This window comes from Tachypleus tridentatus, chromosome 6 (genome assembly GCF_004210375.1).
Source record: "Tachypleus tridentatus isolate NWPU-2018 chromosome 6, ASM421037v1, whole genome shotgun sequence".
NCBI classification, from domain to species: Eukaryota; Metazoa; Arthropoda; class Merostomata; order Xiphosura; family Limulidae; genus Tachypleus; species Tachypleus tridentatus.
Window position 1 is genome coordinate 40,212,587 of NC_134830.1, and position 19,028 is coordinate 40,231,614.

A 19,028-nucleotide genomic window follows, 5' to 3' on the forward strand; every position below is an offset into this window, starting at 1 on the left:
AAAAAGTATAGACAAGACACGATTACGTCTTGCAACTCACTCACTCCTGAAAATGACGCTGTAACGTAGAAACATGTAAGTCAACGTTTCAGTGGTTATATGTGTATTGACTTTATTTCGAATGTTTTTAAGTGTGTACGTATTTTAAACGATGTGTGTTGGTTATTATTTTAACATTACACACAAGTGCCAAGACATAACACTCGGAGCTTGGATATTTACAAACATTTACGTCAAGTCTTTTACACAACTTCTCTTTTTTTTATGTTATTCAAACAGCAGTTTCGACAGATGATGTCCCCTAATTCCACAGTGAACATAATACAACCAATCACTGACTATTTTTATTAGATCTTATATAGATCCACTAAGTTGTAAATATTAAAAAACAAAGAGAGAGTGGGTCTTCGTTCAATGGAAAGTTTCTACAGTATGTCCTTCTGGTTCATTAGTTCGAACACCAACTCCCTACCCTGTTGGTCAGCAATAAGTTTACCGAATTATAATGCTAAAATCAGAGCTTCGATTCCTCGCGGGAAAGGGAGCCCATTGTGTAGCTTTGTACTAAGAGTGTGTGGATGTGTGTTTTTATAGCAAAGCCACATCGGGCTATCTGCTGAGCCCACCGAGAGGAATTGAACCCGTGATTGTAGCGTCGTGAATCCGTAGACTTACCGCTGTACTAGCGGGAGACTTGGAACTAAGAAAACAAAACGAACAACAACAGGAAGGCTGCTGCAATCCTCTGGACTGGGTACATCATGTTTAGACGGAACCGCGAATGGGGAATAAGGGCAGAAAAATGTTCAGTTACTTATTGCTAAGGCTCAGTTCTGATATGTATGGGCTTGTTTTTTTCATGTGATTACCAAAACAAATAGTTTTGCGTGACATGCGCAACTGCTATAAGTTAATCATACGTCATAGTTTTACGTTTTGCCTTTGGTGGGTGCTTGCTTCCTGTGACACGTTTGTACAACTCCACTGACAAATGTTCTCAGATCTGCAAAAAATTTCGGTTTAATATATTAGGAAACATAGTTCGTTCTGTCACAATTGATAACGTTTTGTTTTTTGTCCTCTGTTTGATGCTCGTACAGTGTTTTCATGTTCACTGTGTTCTTGGAAATTTACTTAGAAAACAAATATATGTAAATATTGTCATTTGGTTATAAATTTGTAATTTACAGAAGTTTCGGTAAATGTTAACTTCGTACTGGACATACACATTTTTTCGTTTGTTTGTTTTTTACATGGTGAATGATAGTGGTATGAAGTTTTAACTGGGTCTATATCATTAACGTGCTACAATATATGTAACTAGAATTCCGCAAGTCTGCTGAACATAGTCTCAGGCTATTGAGCTGCATGCTCACCGTTAGAGCCACGATGAAATCTCTGAAGAGTTCTGTATCAGTAATGATAAAGCATACATAACGTAAGATTAGTCATCAAAACTGTTTCAAGCACCTCTTGCAATTAGTCATCGAATTTCATTAAAAAAATTAAGTATCGTAACCCCATCTAGTGACATTCAGTAGTATTACAGCTATATTACACTGGAAACGCAGAGCATAATAGTCACAGGCTATAATTTAAGTTGATTGTAAAAGAGTCTCGTCTGTTTACGTTTTCAGTATCTTCATGTGTTGTTCACTTTTATCAAAACTTTCTTGAAGGAAATGGTTATCATTTCAGTAAATGTTTTAGTGAATCAATACAACCAATTTTTTAGGATTGATTAGTAGTTTGGGAGAACGTATGGATCAGTTTTTGTAACAAACTATTTCATGTGTTTCGTTATCCTATGAAAAAACAAGTTTGCGAGTAACGTTGTAAGAAATTGGCTGAAGTTAGCGAGTTTCTTGATTTTTAAAATCGTTTTTCTGACCTTAAATGACTTATCATTTAAATGTTAGCTTTACGGATGTGTCAAAATAACACAAGTGATTCTACTTGTATAACGAGGTTTATGGCATTCACGTTGTTCAAGTATATTACAGTAACTGTAGGCTTTGACATGACGGATAAAAAGATAATTGTTAAGTGTAGAATGAAACCACAATCTATTGTAAAGTTATTTTTTGACATTTAGCCTAACATACTTTTATAAAAAAAAAATACAGTGCCCTTGTCGAAGCTATTAGACAAGTGTTTATGTTTTACTAGGAAACAGTTTGAAGATCTCCCAAAAGGTTTGGTTTGGTGTGAATTTCGCGCAAAGGTACACGAGGGCTATCTGCCTTCCCTCTAGTCTTACACTGCAAAATTAGGGACGACTACTCTTTTACCAACGAATAGTGAAATTGACTGTCACGTTATAACGCCCCCACAGCTGAAAGGACGGGCGTGTTTAGTGTGACAGAGATTCGAACCCGCTACCATCGGATTACAAGTCGAGTGTTTTAACCACCTGGCCATTTTAATACCGACATTTTATTATTTGTTTTTTAAAGCGTCATGTTAAAAATTGTCGTTGTTTTTATCGTGCATTATGTTATTTTATAAATTTGTTTTTCCTTGATCCGTTCGACATTACGATTTTAGAACGCACAGACGTGTTTAGAAAATTAGAATTACTTCATAATCTGATGCACTCACTTCTGTAGGCCCGGCATGGCCAAGCTTGTTAAGGCGAGCTACTCGTATTCTGAGGGTCGTGGGTTCGCATTCCCGTCGCGCCAAACATGCTCGCCCCTTTCAGCCGTGGGGGCGTTATAATGTGACGGTCAATCCCACTATTCGTTGGTAAAAGAGTAGCCCAAGAGTTGGCGGTGGGTGGTGATGACTAGCTGCTTTCCCTCTAGTCTTACGTTGCTAAATTAGGGACGGCTAGCACAGATAGCCCTCGAGTAGCTTTGTGCGAAATTTCAAAACAAACAAACTCTCTTCTGCCAAATAAAGTAATTATTTTTATTTATGCATTTATATTTAAAACATGTATTCTTAAACAAAACTGCATTTGAAAAAGAATAGGTGGAACAAACAAAAGACATAATATACTTGATTATAAAATTATTTTAGTTTTTTTCTGTCGTTTGTTTTCGTTATCTTTTCCTTTTCCATCTTTCTCATCTGAACAAGTTAAATGTTTTAGTTATACTGGGCGTGTTTTATCTCACAGCTTTAATGCCCGTAATGTTTTTCTCGTGATTTAATCTGAGGGCGTTGCTTATTTATTTCTTGTGTTCAGTAGATGCAGTAATGGACAGAGTAGGTGATCCGCAGACCGAAGAATTTCCCCCCGTCTTTGAGGAAGGTTGTCCTTCATTGGCTAACATGGATCACTCAGAGAGATCCCGGCTTCAAGAATCCCAAGATAGTGGCTACGAGGCTTCACCGATTCGGAACAGCTGCCAAGAAATATTTATTTTCAGCATGGATGCTTCCACGGATGACGTAGATTTGTGTGCAACTGGTATGGATGAACATTGGTCAGCTGATGAAAGTAATATGGAAACTACCCCATATAAATCTGATTCACGTAGTTCAGTTGACCATTCTTGTTTGTGTTTGTGTGGAGAAAGCCAAAGATGTTGCTATTCTGTCTCCTCTGGAAGCCTTCAGACCAGGAATACTCATTGGTCTTCAGTCAATACTTTTGTTCGTCCCAGCTCATTCCCACTTGATAATAATCCACGAACTCTCTTGTCTTCTTCGTCTGAGCAGTCTTTCCCAACTCTTCGACCTTTTCAATCACACAATATTAATACCCATTCCGTCCACACCCCGTGTGGCTGGACTGCCAACGAAGGTCCGTTTCAACCCGTTGAGAACCAATATATTTCAGTAGCAACACAAACAAATGTTGAAAGTCTGCGCCAGGACACTTATTCGTATGGATCTGTTGGTAGGTAGAAATTTTCTTGTATAACATTTGGGACTGCTATTCAGTTTTCTTTATTAGTGTTTCAAATTTAATATTTAGTAAAATAACTATTATTAACTGTTATGTATTTTTACTATAGTTACTGTTTTAAATTATTTTTTTACTTCTGAATGATTGACATAAAAATGTGAGCTTTGATCATGAGTATTTAAGGTCAAACAAACTTAAGTCAATTTCATGTATATGATTAGATTTGATTCAGTTATCTGCTACAAATATGCCCCAAAAAGCATACATACCAAACGTTTAAAATAGTACCGTATTATTTTACAATGACATTGTGTCTTAAGCATTGTCAAAAACTTCCAAGCCGTATATATATATTGACGAAATCGTTTTAAAAGAACACTAATATTGTATTTCATACCATAGATTTTTCCAAATCTCTCACTTTCTTCTCAACGGAGGGCTTACTTGCTAACTCCTGTATCTTCACATATTCAATATAGTAATTTTGTTGTTCATCCCAATTACTGACCTGGTGGCTAGATCGTTTGACTTGTAATCTTAGGGTCGGGGTTTGAGTCTCCGTCGCCTAAAACGTCCGTCCATTCAACCGTAGAGTCGTTATAATGTAACGATTAATCCCATTATTATTTGATAAAAGAGTAGACCAAGAGTTGATGGTGGATGTTGTTAACTGCCTCCCTTCCCTCTAGTCTTTCACAAGTAAATTAGGGACGGATAGCACAGATAGCCCTCCAGTAGCTTTGCGCGAGAAAGAAACCCACCACTATATCCCTGAAATCGTTTGCTTTGAAAGGACATCGCTCGACTAATGGATAGTGCAGGCGTGTCTACAAACATAACTACCATTTTGGTGTGGTTGTTAGTTGCGTTCCAGCGGGATTTAGCACTTGAGTTTTCTTCGTAAAACTGTACTGAAATAAATTTATTTTAGGCTTAACAAGACATTTTACTTGTTTATCCACCAAGTGTTTTCAGTTACAAACATTTTGACCTATCTAAATATTAATCAATGGATTCTTCACACATCCAGATATGTATTAGTGTGGAAAAATATTGTAACGAATAAAAACAAAACATCTCTACCAAATTACATTGACCAGTTTTTAATTACAAAATGATATTAACTAACATTCAGCGAAGTGTATGCTACATCCACCATTTTTAGCAATGTCTTTTATCGGTTCGGAATTAAAATAAATAACAAAAAGATATCAGACCTGACAGCATGTAGTTATTTCAGTAATATAACACAATATTGCTGTATCTGATATTTAATATACAGTTTCAATGCTAGGCTAATTAACTTGTTTTCCATTTTGTAAATGTAGGTATTATAGGAGCTGTTTTATCACTGTACTAATGTAGTATTTACAAGTACAACTGAAGTCAAAATGTTGTTACAAAGGGAAAACCATAAAGGATAGCGCCTGTATTATTTTTCATTAAATCTTAGTGCTATATAACCTACGATCCTACACTTCTAAATGAGCAATCCTTATCATTACAAGTTCAATCAAAAATTAACTACTAGCTGATACTTCTATGAGCAAACCCCTATATTATCATTTTATTTGAATATAATCTGGACGCCGTAGAAGCAATAACACAAAAGTATGGCCAAATGAACTTCCATAGTGTGTCATCTTTACCTGAAAAGATTATCGCAAGTTTACGACCATTTGCATACTGTTCACAAAAACGTTAGCTTCAGAACAGCTTAAAAAAATATTGCCAGGATATATCTGAATAATTATTTATTCTTTTACTAGTTATTAATGGTTAAACTATAGTGGTTTTTCAGCTGGTGGACTGTTGTATACTTTTTGTATTGTTATATGAAAATAATTTGTATTGTCTATTGTTCCATATAATACCAAGCTAATTGCAAAGATTCCTCAAATTAATATTTATTAAATGTTTAAAAAACACATATAACCAAATCACGTTAAATATGTCGTAATTAAACAATACAAGAATGTCACTTTATGAGAGGTACAAATGTGGTGTGTTTCTAATTTAAAAGTTCTCTTACCTTATAAATTAGCGCTCGAAGATATTTTTTTAAATGACCACAATAATTCATAGTTTATAATTAAGTTTCCTGAAGTGTTAATGGAACTTTTACAGGGTTGGGCAGGGTAAGTGGTTAGTATGACATGTTTTGGTTCAGATGGCTCATAGTTAAAGCAGCGACATGTCTAAAAAACACGCACTATCGCCCCCCGCTATTACAGCGGTAAGTCTACGGATTTACAACGCTAAAATCAGGGGTTCGATTCCCTTCGGTATGCTCATCAGATAGCCCGATGTGGCTTTGCTATAAGAAAACACACACACGCACGCGCTTTCAACTGTGGAGGCGTGACAGTCGCTAACTGACCGTGTTTAGCTTATATGTCATGGCCTGGCATGGCCAAGCGCGTAAGGCGTGCGACTCGTAATCCGAGGGTCAGGGTTCGCGCCCGCGTCGCGCCAAACATGCTCGCCCTCCCAGCCGTGGGGGCGTTATAATGTTACGGTCAATCCCACTATTCGTTGGTAAAAGAGTAGCCCAAGAGTTGGCGGTGGGTGGTGATGACTAGCTGCCTTCTCTCTAGTCTTACACTGCTAAATTAGGGACGGCTAGCACAGATAGCCCTCGAGTAGCTTTGTGCGAAATTCCAAAACAAACAAACAAACAAGCTTATATGTCGTATAACGTGTCGTTCAGATTGGACATTCCAAATACAACACTTGCTGTAAAAATCTTCACTGTTTTTGCATCAAGAAAGTTTACATTGAATACATAAGCCAACTTTGTTTATGTTAATAAGTTATTTTGTTAATAAAAACTGTTTTTAATCTTATTGAATCATTTTTGTCAATGACCCCCCTAAGTCATCGCTGCTTACTTTACGCTGTCTTTGCCACAAGAAGCCTCAAAAGATTACCATTAAACGAGTTTTCACGGATTTTTTTTTTAAATGAATCGGAGACGACATTGAAGTATACGCTTGTTATCATGTTATTCGTACCTTGGCTTAAAACTTCCTCAAAATACTCCGCATTTAATCAATATAAAAGTTATTTGTTATCTTGGCACTGTGCCAAAAAGCTCTAACACCACGTGTATTGGTTAGTGTGATTGTGCTTCATGCAGTTTTCAACCTGTGGCTTAGTTGCCCGGGCTGAGGTGATTGTTTTGGCAAAAAGCCCAAACTTGCACGTGTGACCAACTCCCGTGGATGTCCCGTGTCGTGTTGCTTGTAGGAGCTGTAGAGCAGAAAATATCATAGACTAGCAGCGAGCAACCGAGTCAAGCATACAACACTGACAATAAGTTGGAAAGGAAGAGATAGTAATATAAATAACCTACTAACCCGTCAGAGGCAATGAAAGTAGGGCTATGGCCTCTTACTGGTCGTCTTTACTCCTTTTCACTGCCAGAATATTTTTGAGTCAGCGCTACAGTTATGGAAACAGTAGTTTCCAAATCGCGTTTTTGTGAGTTCAGGCTGAAACACTATAACCGTAACACCCTGGTAAACACGACAACTTGACGTCACGATCCGCATGTTACTGGAAAAAAAAAAAAAAAAAAATTTGATTGAAAAATGGTTTTAAAAAAAACGTTTGTTCCACCGTATAAAAACTGTTGCAAGTATAATTCCACTAGATTGTGTCTAAAAGTTTATTACACACGACTTGTCCTTTGACTGAAAGAATAAATGGAAAATAAAACTGCAGTAATTTGGTGTTTTATATTCTAAAATACTAGAAATATAGAAATGAATTCCTATCTAATTTTCAACATTTTTTACGTATGTTACATTTAAATACTTCCTCCATCATAAAATCTTTAGCTATGAAGTGTGTACTTTTCGATAAAATATCCACATATGCAATGTCTGCTTTCCTTAAAATTTTTTAGTGCAATATCTATTTTCCTTAAAATTTTTATTTCTGCAATATCTACTTTTCCGCACGTTTATAATTTTTATTCTTACTGCTGTGTAAGACATCTAGTGGCTGACGTGGGGGAGAGACAGACTCTGAAGATAGGTTGACATTTAGTGTCTGACGTGGGGGAGGGAAAACTGAAGATGGGTTTAATTTTCTCCCTCCCCCTCGTCAGCTGTTCCCAGCTCTCTGCCCTGTAGCTGCTGCAGGCGTCCCGGGATTTCAAAGCATAAGGGGGAATCCCTTGGTGGTAATAGCAAAGAGGGGATATCCCGATAGTGTCTACAAACCTAGTGTTGCCAGGGGCCACTGTTTGTAAATATCACTACTAAAACTAATCCAGCCGTTGACAAGCAGAACTTCTGTTTTTGTCATGGATGGTTACGAATTAAATAGGGCGGATTTCGAATCGATTAATTGTTTATATCATAGCTTATTATTAATTAAATAAGCGTAATTTTAATTTTCTATAGAAATAAATCAAAAGAAATGTAAGAAACAAAAAGGGGTTCTTCATCGTAACGTGTACACGTGATTTTATATTTGTTTCAAGGACAATGAAAGTGTGAGTTGGCGTTCGTGCAATCGTAACTGTCTTCGAGCTATACGTACCGAAAAGCGTGACTGAAATAGAACATTTTAAAATAACGTATATTACATGTAGCACTTTCGACAACCGTTTAAATATTTTTATATGAATATGTGTGATTAAACTATGGACTGTCTATAAACATATTCAAAGTTATTTTCTTATCATTTCACTATTCAGTATCTCATGGCGAGAGATAAAACTAACATCATATACAGTCAATATATTTGATTTAGTTGATGCTTAATAGTGTTGGCATGTTTTTACCCAAATGTGTGCTTATCTAAGTAAAAAGTATCTGCACGATCTTATATGTATATATATATATTCACAGAAGTCAGCACTTGTATATACATAAATGCATTCATGTGTATGTTTATATCCTATTCACTTTTATTGTTTTCCCTATCAAATATTATACATGATGAAAAAGATTTCGATATCTTGGTTTACAAGTTTTTATGGACCTGAAAAAAGCTAAGTAATAAACCTGAACAGCCAGTGAATTATTTAAACAGACCCTGTTTTTAATTATATTTTTTAACTTGGTCATAGTAAAAAACAAAAAGTAATGATCGAACAGAGGAGCTCGAGGGTATACACAATGTATTCTATGAACTGCTCCGAGCTCTTAAAACGGTAATTACACAAGACTCGCTGATTATGTGTAGCTCAGAATTTTGACGGCCTTCTTGCCTACGGGCGTCGCTGTGAGACACCAAGGCCAACCAGGGACTCTGCCCCCTTGCTTCGTTTATCTGTAGATAATGTGATGTAACACGTTCGGTTAAGGTTTCTGAGCAACGACCGAAGGTGGCAGTGTTGTAGCTTTCTCCTCAATGTATGCATAAAAAATAAAACAAAAAATTACTTATTTACTTTCCTATAGCTGACGCTTCGACCTGTCTACTGGCTATTGTCTGACCTCTGTAGGATCTAATTTCTAGAAATAAAAACAGAGAACACTTTTTAAAGATATGGCTAGTACTATGTATAAACTTTTGTGATGAAACTCGACTACATAGACAAGAAATGGCCTAGTGATTAGGGCACTCGACCCGCAATCTCCGGATCCCGTTCATCTTTTCTTCCGTAGGGGACGATATAAGGTGAAGGTCAGTCCCATTATTGGTTAGTAAAAGAATAACCCAAGAGCTTGCTCTGGGCGATGTAGACCAGTTCCCTTTATTCTATCGTTTCAAAATTAGGGACGGCTAACTCAGATAACCCATAAGTAGCTTTGTTCAAAATTCAACAAACAAAGCTTTGTTAACGAGTTTTTAAAATAGTAGTGAAGTGTTTACTGCTATAATACTAAAGCGGTATTTGGTTCGACTTCTAACCTCGCGTTAAGAAAATCCCAAATTTTGATTAAGGTAATTTTCCTATTTCTTTCATGCCTTTTAAATACGTGAAAATTTGTCATAACTCCAGACTACACGAAGAGAAAAACAGGTGGTCAAACTTTGGCTGTCAAACCAGGGTGAGGTTGTGTGTGTTCAGGAGAATGAGCAGTTAGAATAATCCCTCAACGTTTCATTCACAACTCGGTTTTACATTGCCAGAGAACCATCCCTAATCCTAATTAAAGTAATGACAGTTGCAATAGCATGACATTGTTCTGATATTTCTACAGTCTCTGTCTCATCTTAATAAAATAATCTACATCACTTTTACTAACATTCTGAAAAAAAAGTTTTATAGTATTTCTCATAAATCTTTGAAGAGTTCATTTCTGTTAATCTTAACGAGAGCTGGTACTGAGGTTTTGTGGCTCACGTCCCGTTATAGCAAAAAAGTTATCTCCGAACTTTAGGGACGTGGACTTTATAAAGTGATGACAAAATCTCACTATTCGGTTTGACAAGAGTAACTCTGTAGTTTTATCAATTTAAAAGTAAGGACAGCTTTTTGCGCGAAATCCAACAAAGAAATGAGAACTGTTTCTAAATATTTTCGTTAAGAGTCAAATGTTACGACAAGGTCAAGGTGTCAGGACGCTCGACTCGCAATGTGAGTTTGAATCCCACATCACCATCAGCAAATATTCTCGCCCGTGAAGGCGTTATAATGGTTCAATCAATCCCACCACTCGTCTCTTAAAGAGTAGCACAAGAGTTGACGGTGGGTGATGGTTACTATGCGTCTTTTCTCTAGTTTTTCACTGGTGAATTACGGGCGGTTAATGCAGATAGGCCTCGTGTAGCTTTGCGCAAGATTGAAACAAACAAACATTAAAAAGTTACATTTCAACACAGTATAATTCGGAACCAGCGTTAAATATGTGTTTAACTTTTCTTCTTTTTTTTTTTTTAATAATGTACTTTCCCTTATAATTTTCACAAAACTTTCATTTTACTGAAATAACGTAAAATTGCTAGTCAATAAAATGTTTTGAAATCTTCAAGTTAACATATCTTGTAAAATAGTCAAGGAGAAATTTTAATATTAAACACTCTTAGCTTTAGAAGAAAGTTCAACCAACTTACAACAGAGTGAGTCTTTGTCATCACTAAGTGCCTAATATTTTATATCTTATTCATACCCCTGTTGAATAAAGTATTAATAATTTATCCGATGCCGCAAACTATATTTTCTTCAATTTCGAAGGGAATAGATAGTCCTAATTGTTATGCGTTATGAAAATCCAAACAATCAAACTAACCAATCAAGTTCGAAAAAGGTTTTAAGGAGTATGAAGTTCTGGATATTTTAGTGTAGACGTAGACGTTTGCTCTCCCCCTACCTCCCGCTCTGAGTCCAGTGGTTCAGTGGTAAATCTGAAGGCTTATACTGCTAAAAAGGGATAGATAGCTCATTGTGTAGCTTTCTGTTTAACTGCAAACAAGCCAACAAAGTTGTTAGTTTATGGTAACTTTCGGTTAATAAACTCATTCGGATCTAATCCTGAAAGAATTAGTAAGAACTTTGTTTCTGCCAGTAGCTAAAGCCAAAGTAAATAAATCGACATTTTTAGTCAAACATTTTTTTATAATTTATATACAACTGAGTGACTCAAAAAGTGTTTGTTTTCGATTAAAGTATAGTTTGTTTTTTTAACTTGATAATTCTATACAATGTTCAGTGATTTTTTTCGAGTTATTTTAGGCTTCGTTGGAGCTTCAGCATTGTATTTGATGTTTTTCAAATTTTAATTTGTTTTTAGAACAGACACATATGTTGAGCCCACCGAGTGGAATCTAAACCCGTCTATTTGTTTTTAAGTTAGTAAACTGACCGTAATCGTGGATACATTAAGCCTGGATGTTTATTGGACTTACGATGAAATTTTGTCATATAGGCGGTAGTTGTCGGTAAAGAAATTATATTATTTTAAATATTTAAGCAGATGGCGTTAGAACATTTTGCATTGAAGCTTTAAACGTACCAGTGAAGTTATATTACTGTGATCTGTATATATAACAAGCTTAACTGGAGAAAATCGTTGTTATACAAAATGTTAGAACGCGCAGTTCTTACACTTATCCCGATTCAGTGCTTGTTCAGACTGAACATTACTATTCTATTTAAATACATTCAAGTGTTAGACTAATATATAAATATATACATGGTTATGCGCATAAACAATGAATGGGGAATAAAACACGTCATTTCTATATTTATACCGGTGCAACCCGTTTTGCAGCAGTTGTCATAGAAACGATTCTGTTTCTTCTCGCTATGATTAGCAGCTTTCTCTCCCGGGACTTGCTGGGGTTTAAATATTTTTTGTAGTCCTAGCAACAGTTGGGTCAGCATTGAGCATGTACAGACTTGCACGTGTGTAATTGACCCCATTTTAAGGTCAACGCGTACACCTGGAGTTTACCTTCGTGTTTTTTGTCTGTGATTTATCTTCAGCAACGCACTAGGTTTTTGTATGAAAAAAATGAAACATTGTATTAGTTGACTGTGAAAAGCACGAAAAGTATATATAATTTGTATAAATAAACAACTGTATTATAGAAATTTGGTTTTATATATAATTATGAATCACACGAGTAAATTTAAAACATCAAACAAAATTTAAATCACTGATAATATCAATATAAAATAATGTGTTTGTGTTTTTCTTATAGCAAAGCCACATTAGGCTATCTGCTGAGCCCACCGAGGGGAATCGAACCCTGATTTTAGTGTTGTAAATCCGGAGACATACCGCTGTACTAATGGGTGGCTAATATAAAATAAACAGATATGTTTATATTCGATTAACGGCAGAACTAAAATGAATTAGGTGCTAGTGGAATAATTATGCTGGATATAACAATACAGTATCTGTTCACAAAGGCTCTAGTAACTTTAAAAATAATAAGACAAACATAAATTTGTAAGAAACTCATTTATGGCACGCCTGAGAAAAAGGTTACTTAGGATTACTAAAACTAAAGTTCCAATACCAGTGATTGGCATAGCATAAGTCTGTTGTGTAGCTCTGTGTTTTACAACAAACTTGTATGTTAAAACTGTTATTTGTATTCGTTCTTTCAAAAAATTGAAGTGTAAAATGAGTGTATCTTGAGTTTTGAGTGTATGGTTTCAGTCGTACTGTATTTGTTATTCATCATGTTTTATTCTGGTATAACTTTTTCTTAAATGTGTTAGTGGTTATTTAGTATCAAACTCTTGCACTTGCTTCTTTTGACGTATTTATAATTTTCATATAGTAAGTGACCACCTGAATCTTAACATTATATAAAGTCAGCCTCAAGCCATAGAGCTGGCATTAGACATTATAAAGAATTTTTGTTATACTAACAAAACTGAATCGTAGTGAAAGATCGACAAGAAATGAACAAATGCATAATTTTAAGAAAAGACGCTGGGGCGGATAATATTTTGAAATAGACATTGTTATTTAATACTTTGTGGTTCATTACGTGTTATATTTACAGAAGAAACAAAGCGAGTTGATTTGTTTGAAACCTGTTTTGATTTGATATCATGAATTGTTTGGGATATCACTACAAAAGAAAAAAGGAGCACGTGGCAAAAGTCACAAGCGTGTGTTTTATTCTTAACCACCGTCATGAATATTAAACGTTGGTAATTACAATGCACGTGCACTAGCTTCTCACTTTCGTCCAATTCATGGTTAGCGTAAACTCGTTATATGCTAAGCGTTTTTAGTCAAGTGGTACCCTGGCAAGACAGACAGGTGGCTAATCATATCCATCTTTTGAGCCCACTTTAATTTTGTTAGTACTTCACAGAACCACCACCAGGGGTACGGAAACACCATTACGATAAGGTTATCGACGCGGAGTTTGTTAAGTCTCTGTACTTCATGCTTCCAGGACTCGCCACAATCTGTGTAAGTGCCATCACAGGAAGACAGGGAAGAGGATTGCAGCCCCCAAAATAATTTATGTATTAGTAACACCATCCACGTGTTGGGAGTATGAAATGTCTTTAGACATGAAGTGTAGAGGTATGTGTACAAAGAACGTCTCCGCCAACTTCCATACACCATTAATCAATGTTAAATTACACCGATAGACTTCGATTACACGGCAGAATATCAAATAACATCAAGTTTGTTACTTATCGGTGGTGTTAAATTTAAAATATTAATGTACAGCGTGTTAACTATAGTGTTAACTTTAAAATATTAGTGTACAGAATGTTAACTCTTGTATTGACTTTAAAATATTAGTGTACAGAATGTTAACTCTTGTATTGACTTTAAAATATTAGTGTGCAGAATGTTAACTGTTGTGTTGACTTTAAAATATTAGCGTATAGTGTTAACTTTAAAATATTAGCGTGTAACGTGTTAATTCCTGTGTTAACTTTAAAATATTAGTGTACAGTGAATCCGACTGGTGGTATTTTGCTGTAAAACTGACCGCACAGCTAGCTTGACACACGACACGATTTAAAAAAAAAAATGTTAATGCACAAAGACTCGGACTGAGGAAGGTATTGCTCTTAAACGTTTGATCGTAGACCGGCTCCAGCAGTTTTTATTTAGTTATGTACATCTGTGCTACTGTAAGACAGCCTGTTTGATTGTATGTCAGCAACAAATGTTTTTAAACTTACAACCTCTTATTACTTTGAAATGTTCAGGGATTATCGAGTGTGCCGCAGGGGAATCTAGAAACTCTACTGCTATCTGAATGCTGGCAAATGATGCACGTGCGTTCCGTTCCGTCAGCATCCTCGCGAATCTTGTAAAATAAATACGATATCTTGACTTTACCGTGTCGGCATCGCCAGTAGAGATATAACAATTTGTAACATTATTAAATATAGATAATAGTATCAGTGGACAATTTTCCAAGGTAGTATTACAGTTTTTAGTCAGGTTTTGTAGGTATTTCTATAAAATCTATACAAATTTTGTTTCACTATTTACAACAATAATACATTACATTTATATGTTATTGTTAACAACATAAACCGATTTTTTTAGTTATCAAAATGATAATCTAAAACAATTTTTGGGATAAAAAAATAGTCAAGCCAATAAAACTATGCCTTAGAAAGAAATTGTTTTTACGTATTAAGATTTTACAAACACTATATGTGCATACCTGTATTACAAAAGAAAAAATTGGCATTACATATCTGTGGATTATGGTTGTGGTTGTTTCACATCAACGAATACTGCGGTAGTTAACTTGTAAACTTATTAATATAAGCATTTGATAGAATAATTTGAACTAAATTCATCTAATCTTATATGGAAAATGTTTGTTTTTTATTCAAGTTCGAAAATATACAAAGTATGTCAAAACAAGTCAATTCTATTTTAGTAATTTTGGTTAAATTTCATGTTAAAATAGCATTTTTTAAATTTTCTTTCTCACTAACATAGGTCATGTTTCATCTATCAGTTTAGTCTATAACAAGTATTATCGTACAGAAAGAAAGTGTCCCCCACTGGTACAGCGGTAAACTTTCGGATTCACAACGGTAACATCAGGAGTTCGATTCCCTTCGGTGGACACAGCAGATAGCCTGATGTGGCTTTGCTATAAGAAAACATAAAAAAATATTCTTGTATTCTTGAAATGGTCAGTTAGGAAAACCTCTTAGTCAATTTCTGCTGACGTATAGCAAATTTACCACCGTTCTTGTAATATTTGTAGTTTTCGTTTAATATTCAGTCAACCAACAGATGATAAGTTCTAGTTCTCTCTGTTGACATATTATAGCTACTATCTATGCCTTTCTAACTGCACTGTTTATAATTTGAATAATGTTTAGTTATTATTCAATCAAATCCTATAAATATACGACCTTATAACAAATTATTGTTTTTTAATTGGACGCTCAACCTTTCGCTTTACAGCTTCTTCAAGTGTTTCACTGAAACACAAATCGTAACTAACACTACAAACGTACAAAAATATCGATACTCTGAAAGAAAAGTTCCAGAAAAGAAATCTAAAGATCACGTAACTTAGGACCGGGAGTGGCCCAGTTGCGTGTACTATCAGATTCAGAGTCAAGTACACATGGTTCGCATCTCGATACCGCAAAACTGTGCTCGTACTTTGGGGCAGTGAGTATGTTATAAGTGTGCCAATTAAATCTCACCACTTGATCGATCAGACACACAGTTGGCGATGGGTGCTTTTGATTTGCTCTCTTCTTTCTAGTATATTGGTTTAAATTAGGAACGGCGAGTGTAGGTAGTTCTTGTGTAAGCTTTGTGGGATTTTCCAAAACAAAGAAACTTTAAAGTCTTTGACGACCTATTTCTTTAAAAAAACTGAGTAGAGATTAGTAGTAAAATATATTGACCAGTGTGTCTGTACAGTATGTCATTCGTGGGACTTTAAAGTATTTCTATTGAAAGGAAAGTTATCTAAGTCAATTTTGAGTAGGTAAGGAGTACAGAGAATGAATTGGTAACAATACCATAGGACTTATCTCTGGGATATTTTAATAGGAAGCAGACTCCTTTTTATTATCTTGAGCATTTTGTTGTCTTATTGTCTAGAGCTTTAAGGTTTACAGCTGTACAAATATTGTTATATGGTTAAAGAAATGTTATTCCTTACATCAATAGAAATTGTTCATTTACCAAGATGTTAACATTGCTATACTTTCACATACTGAGATGTGTAGGTGAAAAATATACTTTTTGTAATTTGTATAATGCTTAGTAAACTAAATAAATTATTCAGGTGTCTTCACTTTTTCAAATACACATTTATTTGTATGTGCGAATAAATAATTAAATATATATAAGAGAGAGCTTTATTAGCTTTTCTTCGTTTCAGATGAGTTATTTATTACCATTTGAATTACATATTGGTGTCCGTTTTCAATCTTATCTGGTATTTCTTAACGTTTTATATATAAACAAATATGTAAGCACGGATCTAATTAGGCTTCACCTGTTTATGTTAAAGAATCTATTAAACTTGATTATTATTACAATATAGAATATTTTACGAGTTTTTAATATCAACATAATTGATAGCACCAGTTTCTGTTCTGTAAGTGACCAGTTAAACATATGTAATGGGGGGGACACGAGATAAAACCAAAAAGTCACCTTTTAGGGATAACACGTGTATTGTAGCAACAATATAAACAGACCTTGGCACTTATTTTCCAATAATTGTGTCACGGCACGTTTCAAACAAGAAAGAACGTATTTAGTGGTGCATAGAAAGCTTATGGTAGGCTGTCTACATGTAAATTTATGTCTTATCTGATGTCTTTGTATACCCTCAAACCGTAATATTACCGAAAGGGTCTGTGTGTGTTGGTTGTCAAGAGACGAATGTAATCATCACGCAAACGGTAAAAACGACTGATAATTCATTACGAACACACGAACCTTCGTTCATTCATTATCATGTGTTTGTTAGATGACGTTCTTGAGGTCGTAATAAGGAAACTATTAAGGTAATATTTCTCGTAAAGAAAAGTCCCACTTTATTATACAGAGAGACAGAAAAAATACACGTTCCATTTTTCAGCATCTTTCTTTGTTAGCTTTTCTTCGTTTCAGATGAGTTATTTATTACCATTTAAAAAAAAAAAGACGCATAACTAAAAAAAAAATTATTTTCAGCCTTATTTAGGACGTTTAATGTATAGAACAAAACTTTATTCAGTGGGTCCTGTAATTATTCTCGAAACAAATTTAGAATTATTTTGTTTTATATCCGAGTACCAAAAATCTCCATTCCTTGACTTGAAACGTAAACTTTACATGAAGTCTCAAAATTACCCAGCAAAAGGAAAGGAGAAAGCAATAACATAATGACAACAATTCCTTACTTTCCTTTAAATTAGACAAGTCCATACTCTATATCCATCAACAGTTTTAGAATTCAGTATTTTCATTTGTCTTTAGCAGGCCTAGAAGTTATGATATTACTGGGATTGGATTTTTTCACATCGAATTATTTAACTTGATTTTAATTTAACTAGAATTCACGAAATAATGAAATGAGTATACTGTAAGGAATTTTAAGGTTAATTTTTTACAAGATGTTCGCGCAACATGAATTTATCGTAAAATATAACTTAGGTTGCAGATAAATAAAACAGTCATCTAAACTCGCTTCCAACAGTACTGTTTTATTAAACATCTGTTAACTTTCTGTAAACACGTATATCAGATTATGACGCGAAAATTACCAACAGCAACAGTATCGAACAGAAAATAATATAAAGCATGGTAGAACTGTTGAATTACTACAACCTTTAAGCTGAGTTTAACTCTCAACAATATCAAACAGAAAATAATATCAAGTGTGTTAGAGCTGACCTTCGGTTTGCCAACCTACCACTAACTATCTTGAATCTGAGTTGAAGTAACCAAAAATGTTATTTTGTCGGAGTTTTGTCCACTTAGATCACTGCGTGTCGTGTAACACTCAAATAAAAGCGAGATTCAACTTAAAAAACAAAAACATTTCCTGGAATCATGAACCTGATATCAAGTTTGGTTTTCGTTAACTAGAGGAGCACTCAGTAGATCTGACCACGGACAGACAGACAGACGACCAGTATAAAATAAACGAATATCGTGGGACCAACCCACAACGAACGAGAAATAGACCTATTACGGTGTCCTACATTTTTATGAATTTGTCGTGTGTGAGAGGGGGGAGATTGTACATATAATCAAAACAACATTTAATCAGTGCAAAGGAGTGAGTGTATTGATTCATTACTAATGCATAATTTACTGAAGACTTTCTTTTTAAATTTTAAAAATATGTTTTTGTAATAAAATAAATTGCAGAATGTCTGTTTCATGTATTTGTAGAATTTGATTATTTACAATACGAATGATTTACAAATGTATGTATTTATATAAAGCACGAGCTACAGAGAGGAAATGAAGCAACAGGAAGTTTCACTATGTGTTAGTTTAAAGTCGTCTTGAAAATTGTAATGTATCTGTTAGCTGATAAAATTTATTATTATTATCTTATAACTCTGTGTATGAGGTGTAGTAAAAATACCGGAAAAATATTGCGAAATAGAACCTTAGTGGTTTATAATCACCACAAGTAAGTAAACCAGTTTACTGTGTACAGAATAAGCCTTATATCGGCGTTAGTAAACCTCTGAAGTTGGGCAAAATAATTCTACTACATACACAAGAACAAAGTCAGGTATTCGTCGTGTAATTAATATAACTAAAACACGTTTTTACCT

The 19,028-nt window shown here is 34.8% G+C and overlaps 1 protein-coding gene across 1 annotated transcript in view; it reads left to right on the forward strand.

The window, feature by feature from the left end:
* Positions 1 to 3,204: 3,204 nt before the first annotated feature.
* LOC143252296 (uncharacterized) overlaps positions 3,205 to 19,028 on the forward strand; it is a 33,192-nt gene continuing 17,368 nt past the window's right edge. The window contains exon 1 of the mRNA XM_076504208.1: positions 3,205 to 3,850. Within this exon, the coding sequence (XP_076360323.1) occupies positions 3,205 to 3,850 (646 nt within the window). The remainder of the gene's footprint in view (positions 3,851 to 19,028) is intronic.